General features: G+C 39.8%; 2 protein-coding genes across 2 annotated transcripts in view; one reads left to right on the forward strand and one right to left on the reverse strand.

The window, feature by feature from the left end:
• The window catches only part of LOC148897226 (BAR/IMD domain-containing adapter protein 2), a 37,735-nt gene extending 35,088 nt beyond the window's left edge, over nt 1-2,647 (reverse strand). The window contains exon 1 of the mRNA XM_088998004.1: nt 2,521-2,647. The gene's annotated coding sequence lies outside the window, so the exon portion shown is untranslated. The remainder of the gene's footprint in view (nt 1-2,520) is intronic.
• LOC148897227 (neuronal pentraxin-2) lies at nt 23-11,934 on the forward strand. The gene is made up of 6 exons (XM_088998002.1): nt 23-133; nt 2,451-3,001; nt 5,552-5,852; nt 7,327-7,586; nt 8,030-8,209; nt 9,979-11,934. Exons 2-6 carry the CDS (start codon nt 2,498-2,500, stop codon nt 10,186-10,188), a joined length of 1,455 nt encoding a protein of 484 aa, XP_088854128.1. The 5' UTR covers nt 23-133; nt 2,451-2,497; the 3' UTR covers nt 10,189-11,934.
• The last annotated feature ends 5,301 nt before the right edge of the window (nt 11,935-17,235 follow it).

Consider the following 17,235-nt stretch of genomic DNA (forward strand, 5'->3'; position numbering starts at 1 on the left):
GTCCCGTCGGAGGCGGAGCCAGTGAGAGGAGGAGGGGTGGGGGGGGCGAGGTGGACGACGGGGAAGGCGCCCAGCGAGGAAATCCCGGTCAAAATCTGATCAGTGTTGGGGCGGATGCTCGGGCGGCAAAAAGGTAAGAACGTTTCAGATTTGCGTGAGATCAAACGGCAGGAAGAGGGGATGCTTTTGGGCCGTCAGGCGACATAAATAAACAAATAACACGAGGAAAGTCGAAACAGTTGGCGGCTCGGGGCCAAGATTGCAAGATTAATGTTTACGGGGAGGAGCGTGGGGTGATCATGCAAGAAAAAGTACTAGGTTTGGTCAAGACAGGTTGTTTTCCATGATACAGGTGAATGGCTGCCGCTGCTCACCCACAGAAAATAAAATATCCTGTGAATGTAGTGTCCTTGAGAGTAGTTGTCGTTGAAATGTGAAAAGTAGTTATTGATTAATTTGTCGTGCGTTATGTAAAATCAAAAGATTAAGAGCTGAGTTTAGGATTAGTACGAAATGGTTCCTATTTTGTCAAGAAGCGACGACAATGTGTCAAAATGGCCAACTTGAAACGCTCGCCACTGGCTTCCGCCGGCGCTTTTTTCAGGTACACTTGTGGGCTTTTCCGTTTACAAGCGATGGCGCCACTTAAATAGCCGCCACCTGGCGCGCCGCGGATTACCGCAAACACGCGTAGTCCAGATGGAGGACGGCGGGAGGGGGAGGGGGGGTTTCTCGGTGATCGGAGGCGAAGGCGAGCGCAACAAGCGCTCCTAATTAGGTTAATTGAGCAGGTTGGCGCTGACGATAAACTGATCAAGTGGCTGGAGGCTCAACGGGAGAGATTGGTGTTGACACGCTTTGCCACTTGGGAGGCCATCTGTCTGGCCTTTAAGCCTCACCGGCGTCACCCCAAAAAAAAAGAGGCCGCGCATCGCAACACGCTTCGCCAATTTCCGGCCGACGTGCGCGACATCGGCTTTTTGTCAGGCCGCTGTCAAGACAAAATGGCCGCCACAACATGGAACTTGGACCCCATTGGAGATTTCATAAAGAACATTTTCAGTCAAAAGAGAGGCATCAAAATGGAAGTGTCGCGGCTTGGAATTGACGCAAACTGACGTGGGACAGGAGATGTGAGACAGTGTTTTTTTTCGTCAACGGATGATACAGCTCCGTGTTTGCTTTCGACATTCAGCTTGTAGCAGATGTGCATATTTCACCGTGACGTCCCTGATCCATTGGTGAAAAGGATGCTTTGATCCTCTCCTCTTTCATCTAGAACTGCTTCGTATGACAAAGAGGGTGCAGAGAGTGCCTCCGATTGAATGTCCTGATTGAGTGTCTTTTTGTTGTTATATTATTTTATAATAATAATAATAATAATAATAATAATATATTTCATTTATAAGGGCCTTTCAAAATTCTCAAGGACACTTTACAGTCACAGGATAAGTTGTTTTTCTGTGGGTGAGCAGCGGCAGCCACATGCACCAGCGTTCACTCAACCTGGAATAAGTCAAATAGATAGAAAGTTAGCTGGCTAATGGATAACTAATAGATGGCTAATAGATAGCATATAGATAGCAAATTGATAGCTAGGTTAGGTAGCCAGCTAGATAGCTAGTTAGCAAATAGATATCAAATAGATATGTAGCAAGGTAGCCAGCTAGATAGCGAGATTATCTAGCCTATAAATAACTAATAGAAAGCCAGCTAGAGAGCTAGCCAGCTAGCTAATAGATAGCATATAGACAGCAAATAGATAGCTAGGTTAGGTAGCCAGCTATTTAGCTAGTTAGCAAATAAATATCAAATAGCTATGTAGCAAGGTATATATATATATATATATATAATTATTAGCTAGATAGCTAGCTAGATTAGCTCACCAATAAATAACTAATACATAGCCAGCGAGAGAGCTAGCCAGCTAGCTAATAGATAGCAAATAGATAGCTAGGTTAGGTAGCCAGCTATTTAACTAGTTAGCAAATAGATATCAAATAGCTATGTAGCAAGGTACACACATATACATATATATATATATATATATATATATATATATATATATATATATATATATATATATATATATATATATATATATATATTATTAGCTAGATAGCGAGATTAGCTCACCAATAAATAACTAATAGATAGCCAGCTAGAGAGCTAGCTAATAGATAGCATATAGATAGCAAATAGATAGCTAGGTTAGGTAGCCAGCTATTTAGCTAGTTAGCAAATAGATATCAAATAGCTATGTAGCAAGGTATCCAGCTAGATAGCTAGCTAGATAGCGAGATTAGCTCACCAATAACTAACTAATAGATAGCCAGCTCGAGAGCTAGCTAATTGATAGTAAGTAAAAATGAAATATTCCCTCCCAGCGCAGAGAAAGGTGAACGCGGCTAAAGTGACGTAAAGCGAATTATTTTGCATTTCCATCCCAGAATTCGGATCAAGCACGCGGACGATGGACGTTGGACTTTGATGAAAGATGGAGAGCAAAAGCAAGTTCACCTCCTGGTCGCTCCTCCTCGTCGTCCATCTTGTCCTCCTTCCCGCGTCCTCCGCTTGGGATTCCAACGACTTCCGCGGCGCCGCGCAGCCGCGCCTGGTGTGCACGCCCGTCCCGCCGGACGCCGACCCCGCCTGCTTCCCCGCCGCCGCTGGCCAAACAAGCGCTCCGCCGCCGGGTTGGTGGGGAGCTAGCGAGGAGTCAAAGGTCGCCAACCTTCACCTGCGCGAGAGTCTCCTCCGCCACAGAGAGACCGTGGTGGACCAGAAGGAGACCATCCGGGAACTGAGCGCCAAGCTGGCCTTGTGCCAGGGATTCGCCGCCGGATCGGCTCGCGACGACCGAGCCTCCGGCGGCAATTCCCGCCCTGATTCGCCGCATTCGGACGGGGCCGACGACGCCAAGCCCTCAGAGGAGGATGCGGACTCGGAGCAGATGGAGAGGATGCTGCGGGCCCTCAAGGACAGGCTGGAGAACCTCCAGGTGAGACACCTTCATAAGACAATAAGACATCATCAATAATCAATAATAAAGACAATAACTAATACATAATAAATAAAGACAAATAATAAATAATGAACAATGAATAATAAAGACAATAAAAAATAAATAATGAATACAATAAATAATAAACAATAAATAATAAATAAATACAATAAATAATAAACAATGAACAATAAACAATAAATAAAGACACTAAATAATAAATAAAGACAATAAATACTAAATAAAGACAATAAATAAATAAAATAATAAATAATAAATAATAAATAATGAACAATGAATAATAAATAATGAATAAAGACAATAAATAAAGACAATAATAAATAATAAATAAAGACAATAAATAATAAATAATGAATACAATAAATAATAAACAATGAACAATAAACAATAAAGACAATAAATAAAGACAATAAATAATAAATAAAGACAATAAACAAAAAAATAATAAATAATAAATAATGAACAATGAATAATAAATAATGAATAAAGACAATAATAATGAATAAAGACAATAAATAATAAATAATGAATACAATAAATAATAAAATAAATACAAAAAAACACAAAAAAAAAAAAAAAAAAAAAAATAATAATAATAAAATAAAATATAATAATAAAAAAATAATAATAAAAAATAAAAAAATAAAAAAATAAATACAATAAATAATAAACAATGAACAATAAACAATAAATAAAGACAATAAATAAAAAATAATAAATAATGAATAATAATGAATAAAGACAATAAATAAAGACAATAATAATAAATAAAGACAATAAATAATAAATAATGAATACAATAAATAATAAATAATAAATAATACTAACTGTGAGACTAATAAAGGCAAATCCAATCCAATCCAATCCAATAAATAAATACAATGAACAATAAATAAAGACAATAAATAATAACAGCAGCTGAGCTAGAACAAAGCGCTAACATGGAAAAAAGGGAAATGCTGCCCCCTTGTAGAAAAGACAAAACATTGGCAGAGGCCATGGCCAGTGCTTTATCGGCACGCAAGCATGAAAAAACAAAACCCGAAGGAAGTCAGGAATGGCGCTCTACGTCCTATTCTCAATTCCCGAATAAATTAGTGAATGGCAGTCAATGAGTTAAGAGCGCAAGGAGTGGATTGCGTCCGACCAAAGAGCCGCCATGATGGATTGGGGGAGGGGGGCGGGGTTAAAGACTCAAAGATCATCAGTAATTAGGCTGATCTCCCTTGACTGAGGTAATTGGGCCACAAAAACCGGATTACGTCCGACAGCACAATGGACCACACAAACGTTTTCAAACAATCTCCAGCGCACGAATGGCGACGATCGCCTGTCAATCAAAGGCCGAACCAATTCAAAACCGAGACCACCTTTGCTGCGCGGCAAACGGGTCTAAGCCCGCCCCCAATAAAAATACATTTCATTTCTAAGCGCCTTTCAAAACTCTCAAGGTCACTTTGCAGTCACAGGATATGTTTTTCAGCCACACCCGCCAGCATTCACTCAACCCACAAGTAACTCAAATAGATAGAAAGCTAACTAGCTAGCTAATAGATACAGTTATAATAATAAGAATAATACATTTCATTGATAAGCACCTTTCAAAACTCTCAAGGTCACTTAACAGTCACAGGATACAGTCGCTAATAGATAGCTACCTAGACAGCTAGATAGCGAGCCAGCTAAGAGATAGCTAATACACAGAAAAACCTATCGTGTGACTGTAAAGTGACCTTGAGAGTTTTGAAAGGCGCCTATAAATGAAATGTATTATTATTATTAGTAGTAGTAGTAGTAGTAGCAGTATTAGCTAGCTATTCGGTATCGATTAGCTAGCTGATCGCTATCTATTAGCTAGCTAGCTTTCTATCTATTTGAGGCTACTTAGCCAGCTATTTGTTTGCTACCTATTAGCTATCTAACTAGCTAGCTAGCTGGCTATCTATTCGGTATCTAATAGCTACCTAGCTAGCTGATTTTATATCTATTTGAGTTACTCCGGGTTGAGTGAACGCTGGCGCATGTGTCTGCCGCTGCTCACCCACAGAAAAACTGATTCAGTGACTGTCAAGTGACCTTGAGAGTTTTGAAAGGCGCTTATAAAAGAAATGTATTATTATTATTTTTATTAGCTAGCTGTTCGCTATCTATTAGCCATCTATTAGCTAGCTAGCTTTCTAAGTTATCCTGTGACTGTAAAGTGACCTTGAGAGTTTTGAAAGGCGCTTAAAAATGAAATGTATTATTATTAATAGATATCTAATAATAAGAAGAACAATAAGGGATTAGGGTTACATTTCATGACAGTACATGTCATTTATAGGCGCCTATCAATAAAAAAATTAATAAGAAACAAAAATTTCTCCAGTGCGAATCCAATGCAAATCCAATCCAAAAATGTCCCTATTGTGGGACTATTAAAGGCTTTATGATTCTAAATCTGAATAATAATAATAATAATAATAATAATAATAATAATAATAATAATAATAATAATGCATTTCAATGTGTCTTTCAATTCCCCAGCGGAAGAAAAACTCCTCCCTGATCCACTCGAGTTCCCTGAGGGAACTTCTGCAGAGGAAGATCGACACTTTGGAGGATCAGCTACACCCGCACGAACACCCGCACACCGAACACCAACACCCGAACGATCGCCACGGCAGCGCCAACCACACCGGATACTTTGAGGAAAGCCTCGACGATAGTCACCACGGCGACGAGGGCGTTCATGACCGCAACGAAGCAGACGTTCAGGATGACCTCCGACGCGGAGGACGTGACGGCAACAAACTGGACAAGATGCCGGACGGGCTTCACCTCGCAGGTGCGCGAAAGAGACGTCAAGTGACATCACGGCTGTGATGTCATTTTTAGGCGACGGCGAGGCACAAAATGGCCGCCAAGGGTGGGGTGGTCGTTGCTGTTTCAACTCAGATTTTGAGTTCAGAATAGCGCTTAAATAAAAATAAAATAAATACATATGTAAATAAATACATAAATATGTAAATAAACAAATTACTAAATAAAACAGCAGATAATTAAATAAAGAACTACCTAAAATAAACAAAATAATAAATACTGTAAATAACTAGATAAATAAATAAACAAAAAAATGAATACATAAATAAAACCATACCTATAAATAAATAAGTAGATAAATAAATAAACTGGGAGATGAATAAATAAAATAAACAAACACAAAAATAAATACATAAATAACTAGATAAATAAATAAATAAATAAATAAATACACAAATAAACCGGAAGATAAATAAATACATGTATAAAGTAAACAAATAATTACATGAATTAATTTTAAAAAAAAGAATAAATAAATAAATAAACCAGTAGATAAATACATTAAACAAATGACTAAATAAATAAATGAATAAATACACAAATAACTAGATAAATAGATAAATAAAGCAATAGACTAATAAAAAATAATAAATATATAAAATAAAAAAATAAATACATAAATAAATGAGTAAATAAATAATAAATACAAATAAAATGGTGTATGAATTAATAAAGTAAACAATACATAAATGAATAAATATATAAGTACATAAATAAATAAATAAATAAATAAATAAATACATAAACAAAATGAACCAGTATATAAATGAATAAAGTAAACAACAAAATAAATCAATAGATAAATAAAGCAGTAAACTAATCAAAAATAATAAAATAAATACATAAATAAATAATACATACAAATAAAACGGTGTATAAATGAATAAAGTAAACAATACATAAATGAATAAATATATAAATAAGTACATAAATAAATACATAAACAAAATGAACCAGTATATAAGTGAATAAAGTAAACAATAAGCAGCTTTGCTGCTGTGAAATGTAAATTTCTCCACTGCGAGACTAATAAAGGCAAATCCAATCCAATCCAATCCAATCCAATCCAATAAAGAAATGAATAAATACATAAATAAATAAATACATACGGTGGGATGGTGTTCATCTTGTGTTGAAGTAAGTATAAGAAAACGCCTCAAGTGACTTGAGTGATACGCTTCTCACTAAGCTATTGTCAAAATGAAGCTCCACAACTCACTTGGACATAGTTCCGCAGTATATAATAGAGGACAGCTTCCAAAAAAAAAGTCTTTTGACAAAGGCCACATATGTAGTGAGGAAAAGTCGCCAAAAATGCTAAATATTCTCATTTGAATAAATACATAAATAAATAATATGAATAAAGACTTTGTACTTCGCCACCACAACCGCAGTTGAGCAACTTTCACCTGCTGTCTTTTGCCGCCGTTGACCTTCAGGTTCGACCCGGAAGAAGGAAGCCGCCGTTTCCGCCGCTTCCTTCCTGCTAAGCTTCCCGTTGCGCACGAGCCACATGCACGCGCGCGTCACCAGAACGCTACCGCGCCAAATCTTCGCACTGACTTTGTGCCTGCGGATCAAGACCGGCGGCGGACCCCCCATGGGGACGCCATTTTCTTACTCGGCACCGGGCCAGGCCAACCAGGTGGTGCTGATCGAGTGGGGGGGCAACCCCGTGGAGCTGCTGGTGGACGACCAGGTGAAAAAAAGACATCCATCAACAAATTTAAACAATTTCATTCAATTTCGATCTGCATATTTTAAATGAACCAAAACACATAATTAAGATGGCTAAAAATTTAAATTATACAATTTGACTCAAATATATTTCTATTAAATCATTCGCTGCCAGACGAGTGCCAAAATGAGTCCATGCCAGTGCCACGGTTTTTGTCATTAATAATAATAATAATAATAATATTACATGTAATTTATAGGCAAGCCAAGGTTGCCCCGCCCACCTCCATTTTTTAACCCACCAAATATGTACGCCCCCCGTTTCAGCCTCTTTGTAACTCTTAGTGCAGTTGGAGAGATGCATTGTGGGACATTTTGATCAGGACAACCAACTAAGCTCAATACTTTTGTACTTTGACATCTTTGTCAGCGATGATGGCGTCATATGACCGACCTTCCTTGCAGGCGGCGTCTTTGCCCGTGACGCTGAGTGACGGCAGGTGGCGGCACGTCTGCGTGACGTGGTCCACGCGAGATGGCCGCTGGGAGGCCTACCAAGATGGCCACCTGCGGGGCTCCGGCCAGGATTTGGCCCCTTGGCATCCCATCAGAGCAGGAGGGGTCTTTGTCCTGGGACAGGAACAGGTGACGACAAATGACAAATGACTTTTGTGTGTGTGTGTGTGATGAAAACAGGTAACATCCGACTTACGACCAGCTCGACTTACGACCACCAGGCCCTATTTTTTTACATTTTAATTCTACGCCCGGCACCGCGACGCGCTAGCAGGCCGGCAACGCGTACGGCAATTTTGGCTAGCCAGTCAGCATCTCACTCTCGCGCAGCAATCGGCCGTATGCGCGACATTTTGCATAGATTTCAACTTACGACCGTTTCGACTTACGACTGTTTGGTCGGAACGGAACTCGGTCGTAAGTCGGATGTTACCTGTACTGTACATCCAATCGATGTTGCCTGGGAGGCAGAATGGACAAAAATGAAGCTCCTAATCACTCCAACATAGTTCCTTGGCACGGGTATACCACAAGATAACAGCTTGAGGCGTATTTAATTTGTGTTATAGTTCCCTGGCATTAGTAGTAGCGACCTACATTCATATGCTTGGCATCAAGGTGCCAGAAGAGGGCAGCAAAGCACTCCTTTTGTTGAAGTGGCACCATGCTGCCATAATAATAATAATAATAATAATTATTATTATTATTATAACAATAAAAATAATAATCATCATCATAATAATAAACAAGGTGGTTGACACACTAACAGTTCCTTAGCCCAAAAGCAATACATACTTTGGTTTCAACAAAGCTCCTCAACTCACTTTAACCTAGTTTATCTGGCAATTAACTAATTCACTGCCATTTACAAATTTATTCGGGAATTGAAAGTATGTCGTAGAGTGCCATTCACAAATGTATTCAGATTTTGTTTTTTCATGCTTGGGTGCCGATAAAGTGCTGGCCATGGCCTCTGGTAATGTTTTTTTGCTTTCCACAAAGGGGCAGCATTTCCCTTTTTTCAATGTTAGCGCTTTGTTCCAGCTTCAGCTGTTGTTAAAGCACTATACTGGTTACCTAGCTACCTCTCTGTTTCCTACTTATTAGCTATCTAACTAGCTAGCTGGCTATCTATTAGTTATCTGAGTTACTCCGGGTAGACTGTACGCTGGCGCATTTGGCTGCCGCTGCTCACCCACAGAAAAACTCATTCTGTGACTGCAAAGTGTCCTTGAGAATTTTGAAAGGTGCTTATAAATGAAATGTATTATTATTATTATTATTATTATTACCTCAAACAATATGCTAGCCAGACAGCTAATGGATAGATAGCTAGATAGCTAGCGAGATAGCCAGATAATACATAGCTAATAGATAGCAAGCCAGACAGCTAGCTAGATAGCCAGACAGCTAATGGATAGCTAGCGAGATAGCGACCCAGCTAGCCAGATAGCTAATAGATAGCAAATAGCTAGCTAGGTAGCATATGAGCAAAATTGATAACGGCAGTTTAAGGCATCAGCTGTTTTTAAAGTGCTATATAGACCAATATGTATGCATTGTATTCTGGACAGCCGCCCTCATTTCAAGCTCATATAACTCCAGACGCACGTCATTTAGGAATCAACTCTTTTTTTCTGATAAAAGAAGAGAGTTTAAGGTTTCTGACGCTGCATTGAATGTTGATGTCGTTCTAAAACTCAATATTCTTCGGGACCTGCAATTCAAGTGACAATGACAAAAACCCTGGCACCGGAGTGCACATCGTCCGTCTGGCAGTCAATGAGCTAAGATGCCAGAAAATGGCGTCCAAGCACCACTTTTGTTTCTGACTTTGCAGACTTAGACTCAAATTCAATAATAAGATTGTCTTTGTACTTCCCTTCCGCCGGTTGAAGGACACCCTGGGCGGGCGTTTCGACGCCTCACAGTCTTTTGTGGGCGAGCTGGCCGACGTCCAGATGTGGTCTTCGGTCTTGAGCGCGGCCGACATTCAGGGCCTGGCGTCGTGTCGCAACCACCTGGCCGGCGACGTCTTCTCCTGGTCCGACGTGGACGTGGAGCTGCACGGGGGCGTTTCCAAGCGCCCCTTTCAAGGCTGTCACTGAAAAAGACTCGGGCGCGTCATCATGTTAAGACGGGGATCAATCAAAATATTGTGATGATTTTTTTGGGGGGGTGGGTGGGGGAGGGGTCAGATCAATGCCTTTATTTGAATGTTTTTTTTTTAGGAAATTTAGGCAAATACAGTGATACCTCGGTTTACGAACTTTTCGGTTTACGGACGTTAATTTTACCTTGGCATAACAACTATTTTTTGGGATACACACTGAGCTGCCACAATGAGTGATGTGTCGTTCGCGAACAAGCCCGTTATACAAACAAGAAAATGGTTGTTTTTGGTCCTCTATTCCCCGCCCCCAGTCGTCGGTTCAAGCCACGTGATTGGTCAAGAACGCAGCAGTGGGGAGGGAGGTGGTTTAAACATTAAAGACATCGAGAGATTGACAAGATGGCTAGAAAACAGTGACATTTGGACTCGTTTCAACTTTGATAGTTCAAAGGTAGAGTGTAGACTGCAAGGTTAAAATTCCCATCAATCAGGCTCCACAATCAACCCGCACAAGCCATTAAAGTCACCATGAGAGTTTTGAAAGGCGCTTATAAATGAAATGTATTATTATTATTATCTGTACACTTGATGCGAAAAGCTATCAACCTAAACAGAACACAATTGATGAGGAACTAGATAAAATTATCACAAAGAAAGCACCTACAAGGGATCATTCCTCAAGATGGTGAAAGAAGGTCAGGTTCCGTTCAGAGAGAGAGAGTGACAAAATGTATAGAAAACAGTGAAATTTGGACTTGGTTCAACGTTGATAGTTCAAAGACAGAGTGTAGACTGCAAGGTTAAAATTCCCATCAATCAGGCTCCACAAATAACCCGCACTAGCCATCAGTTCACTTTGAAATGAAAAGACAAGCAAGGCAACCAGCTATGAATGAAGTTTCTCGTGTGTCTGCTTGCATCTGTTGCTGTTGCAAGATCACAACTTCTAAGATGTACAACCCAATGCTCCTTGAGACACTTTATGCAAAAAGCTATCCATTCCATCAAGCCATCAAAGACCATCACAAAGGTAATTAAAACGACTTTATTATAAAGTACACTTTATGACTTTAATTACAATACAATATCACATTTATTATACATAAAATAAGGTATATTGTGTGTAGTTTTAAGGCTTATTTAGTAGAAAATTATGTTTTATGGGGACCTGGGAACGGATTATTCTCATTTGTATGGTTTACTATGGGACATTAATTTTTGGGATACACACTTTTCGCCTTACACACTCTGTCTGGGAACCAATTAAGTTGGTAAGGCAAGGCATCACTGTATAGCTAATGATTGACTTGTTTGTGACAATGTGTTGACAAATTTATCTGGAAGAATTCCAGAAAAAAATGCAGCTAAATAACCAAAGATGTGTCATCATTTTGTTAGTTTTAAACGTTGACGTACGTTTTACTCATTTTAGTCCTTCAGACGACTTCAGATGTTTTGTTTTAAACACATTAATTAGCACAAACTGCGACTGTATCAAGACAGGATAGAATTGTATTTTTGTTGTTGTCATTTTTATGGCATATCTCGAAATATTGTCACAATACTGGTACAATATTGCAAAAGTGAGCTCGTGCAGCAATGATGGGAGTTTGACTTGTTTTGAAGAAAGTGTTACTACTGCAACACTAATTCTTTTTTTTAATTTTATATTCTGGAACATACAATTAAAATTCGTGAGGTGATTAAAAACGTACATGTCGCACAAGAATCAATTGTGACAGCTACTTAACTGACTTCCCATCACCCTCAAATGTAGCACACTCACACACACAAATGCTGCTCCTTTTTTACATTTAAAATATGATATCTTTTTTAAAGAGGTGAATACTCTGGCATCCCAAATCGTTCCATAAGAGCGACTGAAGCTAACAGATTTGCGCCAGGTGTGACATGATAAATCACAGCGAATGCGCTAGCGAGCAAACGCGCTAGCTAGCGAACTTGCTCGCTATCGAACTTGTTAGCGAGCGAACTTGTTAGCGAGCGAACTTGCTAGCTAGCGAACGAACTAGCTAGCGAACTTGCTAGCTAGCGAAGAAACTAGCTAGCGAAGAAACTACCTAGTGAACTTCCTAGCTAGCGAACTTGCTAGCTAGTAAATGAGATAGCTAGCGAACTTGCTAGATAGCGAACAAACTAGCTAGTGAACTTGCTAGCTAGCAAACTTGCTGGCTAGCTAACAAACTAGCTAGCGAATGACCTAGGAAGCGAACTTGCTAGCTAACAAACCTGCTAGCTAGTGAACAAAAAAGCTAGTGAATAAACAAACTAGCCAGCCACCGAACGAACTAGCCAGCTACCGAACGAACTAGCTCGCTACCGAACGAACTAGCTAGCGAACAAACTAGCTCGCTACCGAACAAACTAGCTAGCTACCAAACTAACTAGCTACCGAACAAACTAGCTCGCTACCGAACGAACTAGCTAGCTACCGAACAAACTAGCTAGCTACCAAACTAACTAGCTACCGAACAAATTAGCTAGCTACCAAACGAACTCGCTAGCTACCGAACGAACAAGCTATCTTGCTCTTTTTCTATTCAGCTAGCAGGCTAATCCCTTTGATCACAGGTGTCAAAGTCAAGGCCCGGTCTGCCAGTTTTGGCCCACAACATATTTAAAATATTTGATTTTTATTTGAAAACCACTTATTAATTTGTTGTGCGCTTTGTATGTAATATGTGAAGGGGTTGAAACATTCTAATAACTTCCCCAAATTCATAACGGCCAACTGACTGGAAACTGGAATTACAATCTAGCCCGCCGCAAAAAAAAAAAAATGACTTTGACACCCTTGTGATAAATGAACACATTTTTGTTACTTTTGTTTTGAAATCCCCCATCTCAAAATTGTTTGTCATTTGTTGTTTCTTATTTTTGTGGCGTTTGCATGAATATAAATAGAAACACATATCAATCAACAGTCCATCATTACACCTTTTTATTCTTACACTGTCGTTTACTGGCACCAGTGTGTGTGTGTGTGTGTGTGTGTGTGTATATCTGTGTGCGTGAACGGTTAGCACCGTTTGCTACATTTACATCATATCGAGCTCCATCTTCACATGGGCATAAGTAAATAAATAAATAGTAAGTAAAAGTCATTTTCCGAAAAAAGGTGGCTCAGAAACAAAATCAATGTTGCTGCGCACTTTGTAACACGAGATAGCTAGCGAGCTTGCTAGCTAGCGAACTTGCTAGCTAGCGAATGAACTAGCTAGCGAACTTGCTAGCTAGCGAACTTGCTAGCGAACGAATTAGCTAGCGAACGAACTAGCTAGCAAACAAACTAGCTAGCGAACAAATTAGTCAGCGAACGAGCTAGCTAGTTTTAACTTTGTTTTTTGTTGGTCTTTTGGCAACTTTGCACTTCAAGAATTTCCAGAAGGTGGAAGAAGGCCCACAGAAGCACGTACGGAATTAGCGAAAGGCCGAACGGGGGCCTTTGCGAGCTTTGGGAGGAAAACGGGCGACCGTAAAGGCAACTCACGAAGTTTGTGTTCATCCGATTGGCCGTCGCCGTGGCGACAAAGGTCCAACTATTATCATCATTCCGCCTCTGGCTATTTAGGAATCAACTCTTTTTTTCTGATAAAAGAAGAGAGTTTAAGGTTTCTGACGCTGCATTGAATGTTGATGTCGTTCTAAAACTCAATATTCTTCGGGACCTGCAATTCAAGTGACAATGACAAAAACCCTGGCACCGGAGTGCACATCGTCCGTCTGGCAGTCAATGAGCTAAGATGCCAGAAAATGGCGTCCAAGCACCACTTTTGTTTCTGACTTTGCAGACTTAGACTCAAATTCAATAATAAGATTGTCTTTGTACTTCCCTTCCGCCGGTTGAAGGACACCCTGGGCGGGCGTTTCGACGCCTCACAGTCTTTTGTGGGCGAGCTGGCCGACGTCCAGATGTGGTCTTCGGTCTTGAGCGCGGCCGACATTCAGGGCCTGGCGTCGTGTCGCAACCACCTGGCCGGCGACGTCTTCTCCTGGTCCGACGTGGACGTGGAGCTGCACGGGGGCGTTTCCAAGCGCCCCTTTCAAGGCTGTCACTGAAAAAGACTCGGGCGCGTCATCATGTTAAGACGGGGATCAATCAAAATATTGTGATGATTTTTTTGGGGGGGTGGGTGGGGGAGGGGTCAGATCAATGCCTTTATTTGAATGTTTTTTTTTTAGGAAATTTAGGCAAATACAGTGATACCTCGGTTTACGAACTTTTCGGTTTACGGACGTTAATTTTACCTTGGCATAACAACTATTTTTTGGGATACACACTGAGCTGCCACAATGAGTGATGTGTCGTTCGCGAACAAGCCCGTTATACAAACAAGAAAATGGTTGTTTTTGGTCCTCTATTCCCCGCCCCCAGTCGTCGGTTCAAGCCACGTGATTGGTCAAGAACGCAGCAGTGGGGAGGGAGGTGGTTTAAACATTAAAGACATCGAGAGATTGACAAGATGGCTAGAAAACAGTGACATTTGGACTCGTTTCAACTTTGATAGTTCAAAGGTAGAGTGTAGACTGCAAGGTTAAAATTCCCATCAATCAGGCTCCACAATCAACCCGCACAAGCCATTAAAGTCACCATGAGAGTTTTGAAAGGCGCTTATAAATGAAATGTATTATTATTATTATCTGTACACTTGATGCGAAAAGCTATCAACCTAAACAGAACACAATTGATGAGGAACTAGATAAAATTATCACAAAGAAAGCACCTACAAGGGATCATTCCTCAAGATGGTGAAAGAAGGTCAGGTTCCGTTCAGAGAGAGAGAGTGACAAAATGTATAGAAAACAGTGAAATTTGGACTTGGTTCAACGTTGATAGTTCAAAGACAGAGTGTAGACTGCAAGGTTAAAATTCCCATCAATCAGGCTCCACAAATAACCCGCACTAGCCATCAGTTCACTTTGAAATGAAAAGACAAGCAAGGCAACCAGCTATGAATGAAGTTTCTCGTGTGTCTGCTTGCATCTGTTGCTGTTGCAAGATCACAACTTCTAAGATGTACAACCCAATGCTCCTTGAGACACTTTATGCAAAAAGCTATCCATTCCATCAAGCCATCAAAGACCATCACAAAGGTAATTAAAACGACTTTATTATAAAGTACACTTTATGACTTTAATTACAATACAATATCACATTTATTATACATAAAATAAGGTATATTGTGTGTAGTTTTAAGGCTTATTTAGTAGAAAATTATGTTTTATGGGGACCTGGGAACGGATTATTCTCATTTGTATGGTTTACTATGGGACATTAATTTTTGGGATACACACTTTTCGCCTTACACACTCTGTCTGGGAACCAATTAAGTTGGTAAGGCAAGGCATCACTGTATAGCTAATGATTGACTTGTTTGTGACAATGTGTTGACAAATTTATCTGGAAGAATTCCAGAAAAAAATGCAGCTAAATAACCAAAGATGTGTCATCATTTTGTTAGTTTTAAACGTTGACGTACGTTTTACTCATTTTAGTCCTTCAGACGACTTCAGATGTTTTGTTTTAAACACATTAATTAGCACAAACTGCGACTGTATCAAGACAGGATAGAATTGTATTTTTGTTGTTGTCATTTTTATGGCATATCTCGAAATATTGTCACAATACTGGTACAATATTGCAAAAGTGAGCTCGTGCAGCAATGATGGGAGTTTGACTTGTTTTGAAGAAAGTGTTACTACTGCAACACTAATTCTTTTTTTTAATTTTATATTCTGGAACATACAATTAAAATTCGTGAGGTGATTAAAAACGTACATGTCGCACAAGAATCAATTGTGACAGCTACTTAACTGACTTCCCATCACCCTCAAATGTAGCACACTCACACACACAAATGCTGCTCCTTTTTTACATTTAAAATATGATATCTTTTTTAAAGAGGTGAATACTCTGGCATCCCAAATCGTTCCATAAGAGCGACTGAAGCTAACAGATTTGCGCCAGGTGTGACATGATAAATCACAGCGAATGCGCTAGCGAGCAAACGCGCTAGCTAGCGAACTTGCTCGCTATCGAACTTGTTAGCGAGCGAACTTGTTAGCGAGCGAACTTGCTAGCTAGCGAACGAACTAGCTAGCGAACTTGCTAGCTAGCGAAGAAACTAGCTAGCGAAGAAACTACCTAGTGAACTTCCTAGCTAGCGAACTTGCTAGCTAGTAAATGAGATAGCTAGCGAACTTGCTAGATAGCGAACAAACTAGCTAGTGAACTTGCTAGCTAGCAAACTTGCTGGCTAGCTAACAAACGAGCTAGCGAATGACCTAGGAAGCGAACTTGCTAGCTAACAAACCTGCTAGCTAGTGAACAAAAAAGCTAGTGAATAAACAAACTAGCCAGCCACCGAACGAACTAGCCAGCTACCGAACGAACTAGCTCGCTACCGAACGAACTAGCTAGCGAACAAACTAGCTCGCTACCGAACAAACTAGCTAGCTACCAAACTAACTAGCTACCGAACAAACTAGCTCGCTACCGAACGAACTAGCTAGCTACCGAACAAACTAGCTAGCTACCGAACAAACTAGCTAGCTACCAAACTAACTAGCTACCGAACAAATTAGCTAGCTACCAAACGAACTCGCTAGCTACCGAACGAACAAGCTATCTTGCTCTTTTTCTATTCAGCTAGCAGGCTAATCCCTTTGATCACAGGTGTCAAAGTCAAGGCCCGGTCTGCCAGTTTTGGCCCACAACATATTTAAAATATTTGATTTTGATTTGAAAACCACTTATTAATTTGTTGTGCGCTTTGTATGTAATATGTGAAGGGGTTGAAACATTCTAATAACTTCCCCAAATTCATAACGGCCAACTGACTGGAAACTGGAATTACAATCTAGCCCGCCGCAAAAAAAAAAAAAATGACTTTGACACCCTTGTGATAAATGAACACATTTTTGTTACTTTTGTTTTGAAATCCCAAATTGTTTTGAAGTCCAAAATTGTTTGTCATTTGTTGTTTCTTATTTTTGTGGCGTTTGCATGAATATAAATAGA

This window comes from Hippocampus bargibanti, linkage group LG06, assembly GCF_051943395.1.
Source record: "Hippocampus bargibanti isolate YZ-2025 linkage group LG06, ASM5194339v1, whole genome shotgun sequence".
Taxonomy (NCBI): Eukaryota; Metazoa; Chordata; class Actinopteri; order Syngnathiformes; family Syngnathidae; genus Hippocampus; species Hippocampus bargibanti.

Bases quoted from the DNA above. Each gene is read 5' to 3' on its own strand.
- LOC148897227 (XM_088998002.1), top strand. From the start codon at position 2,498: ATGGAGAGCAAAAGCAAGTTCACCTCCTGGTCGCTCCTCCTCGTCGTC. The intron at 3,002-5,551 runs GTGAGACACCTT...TCAATTCCCCAG, and splicing joins ACAGGCTGGAGAACCTCCAG to CGGAAGAAAAACTCCTCCCT. The intron at 5,853-7,326 runs GTGCGCGAAAGA...GTTGACCTTCAG, and splicing joins GGACGGGCTTCACCTCGCAG to GTTCGACCCGGAAGAAGGAA.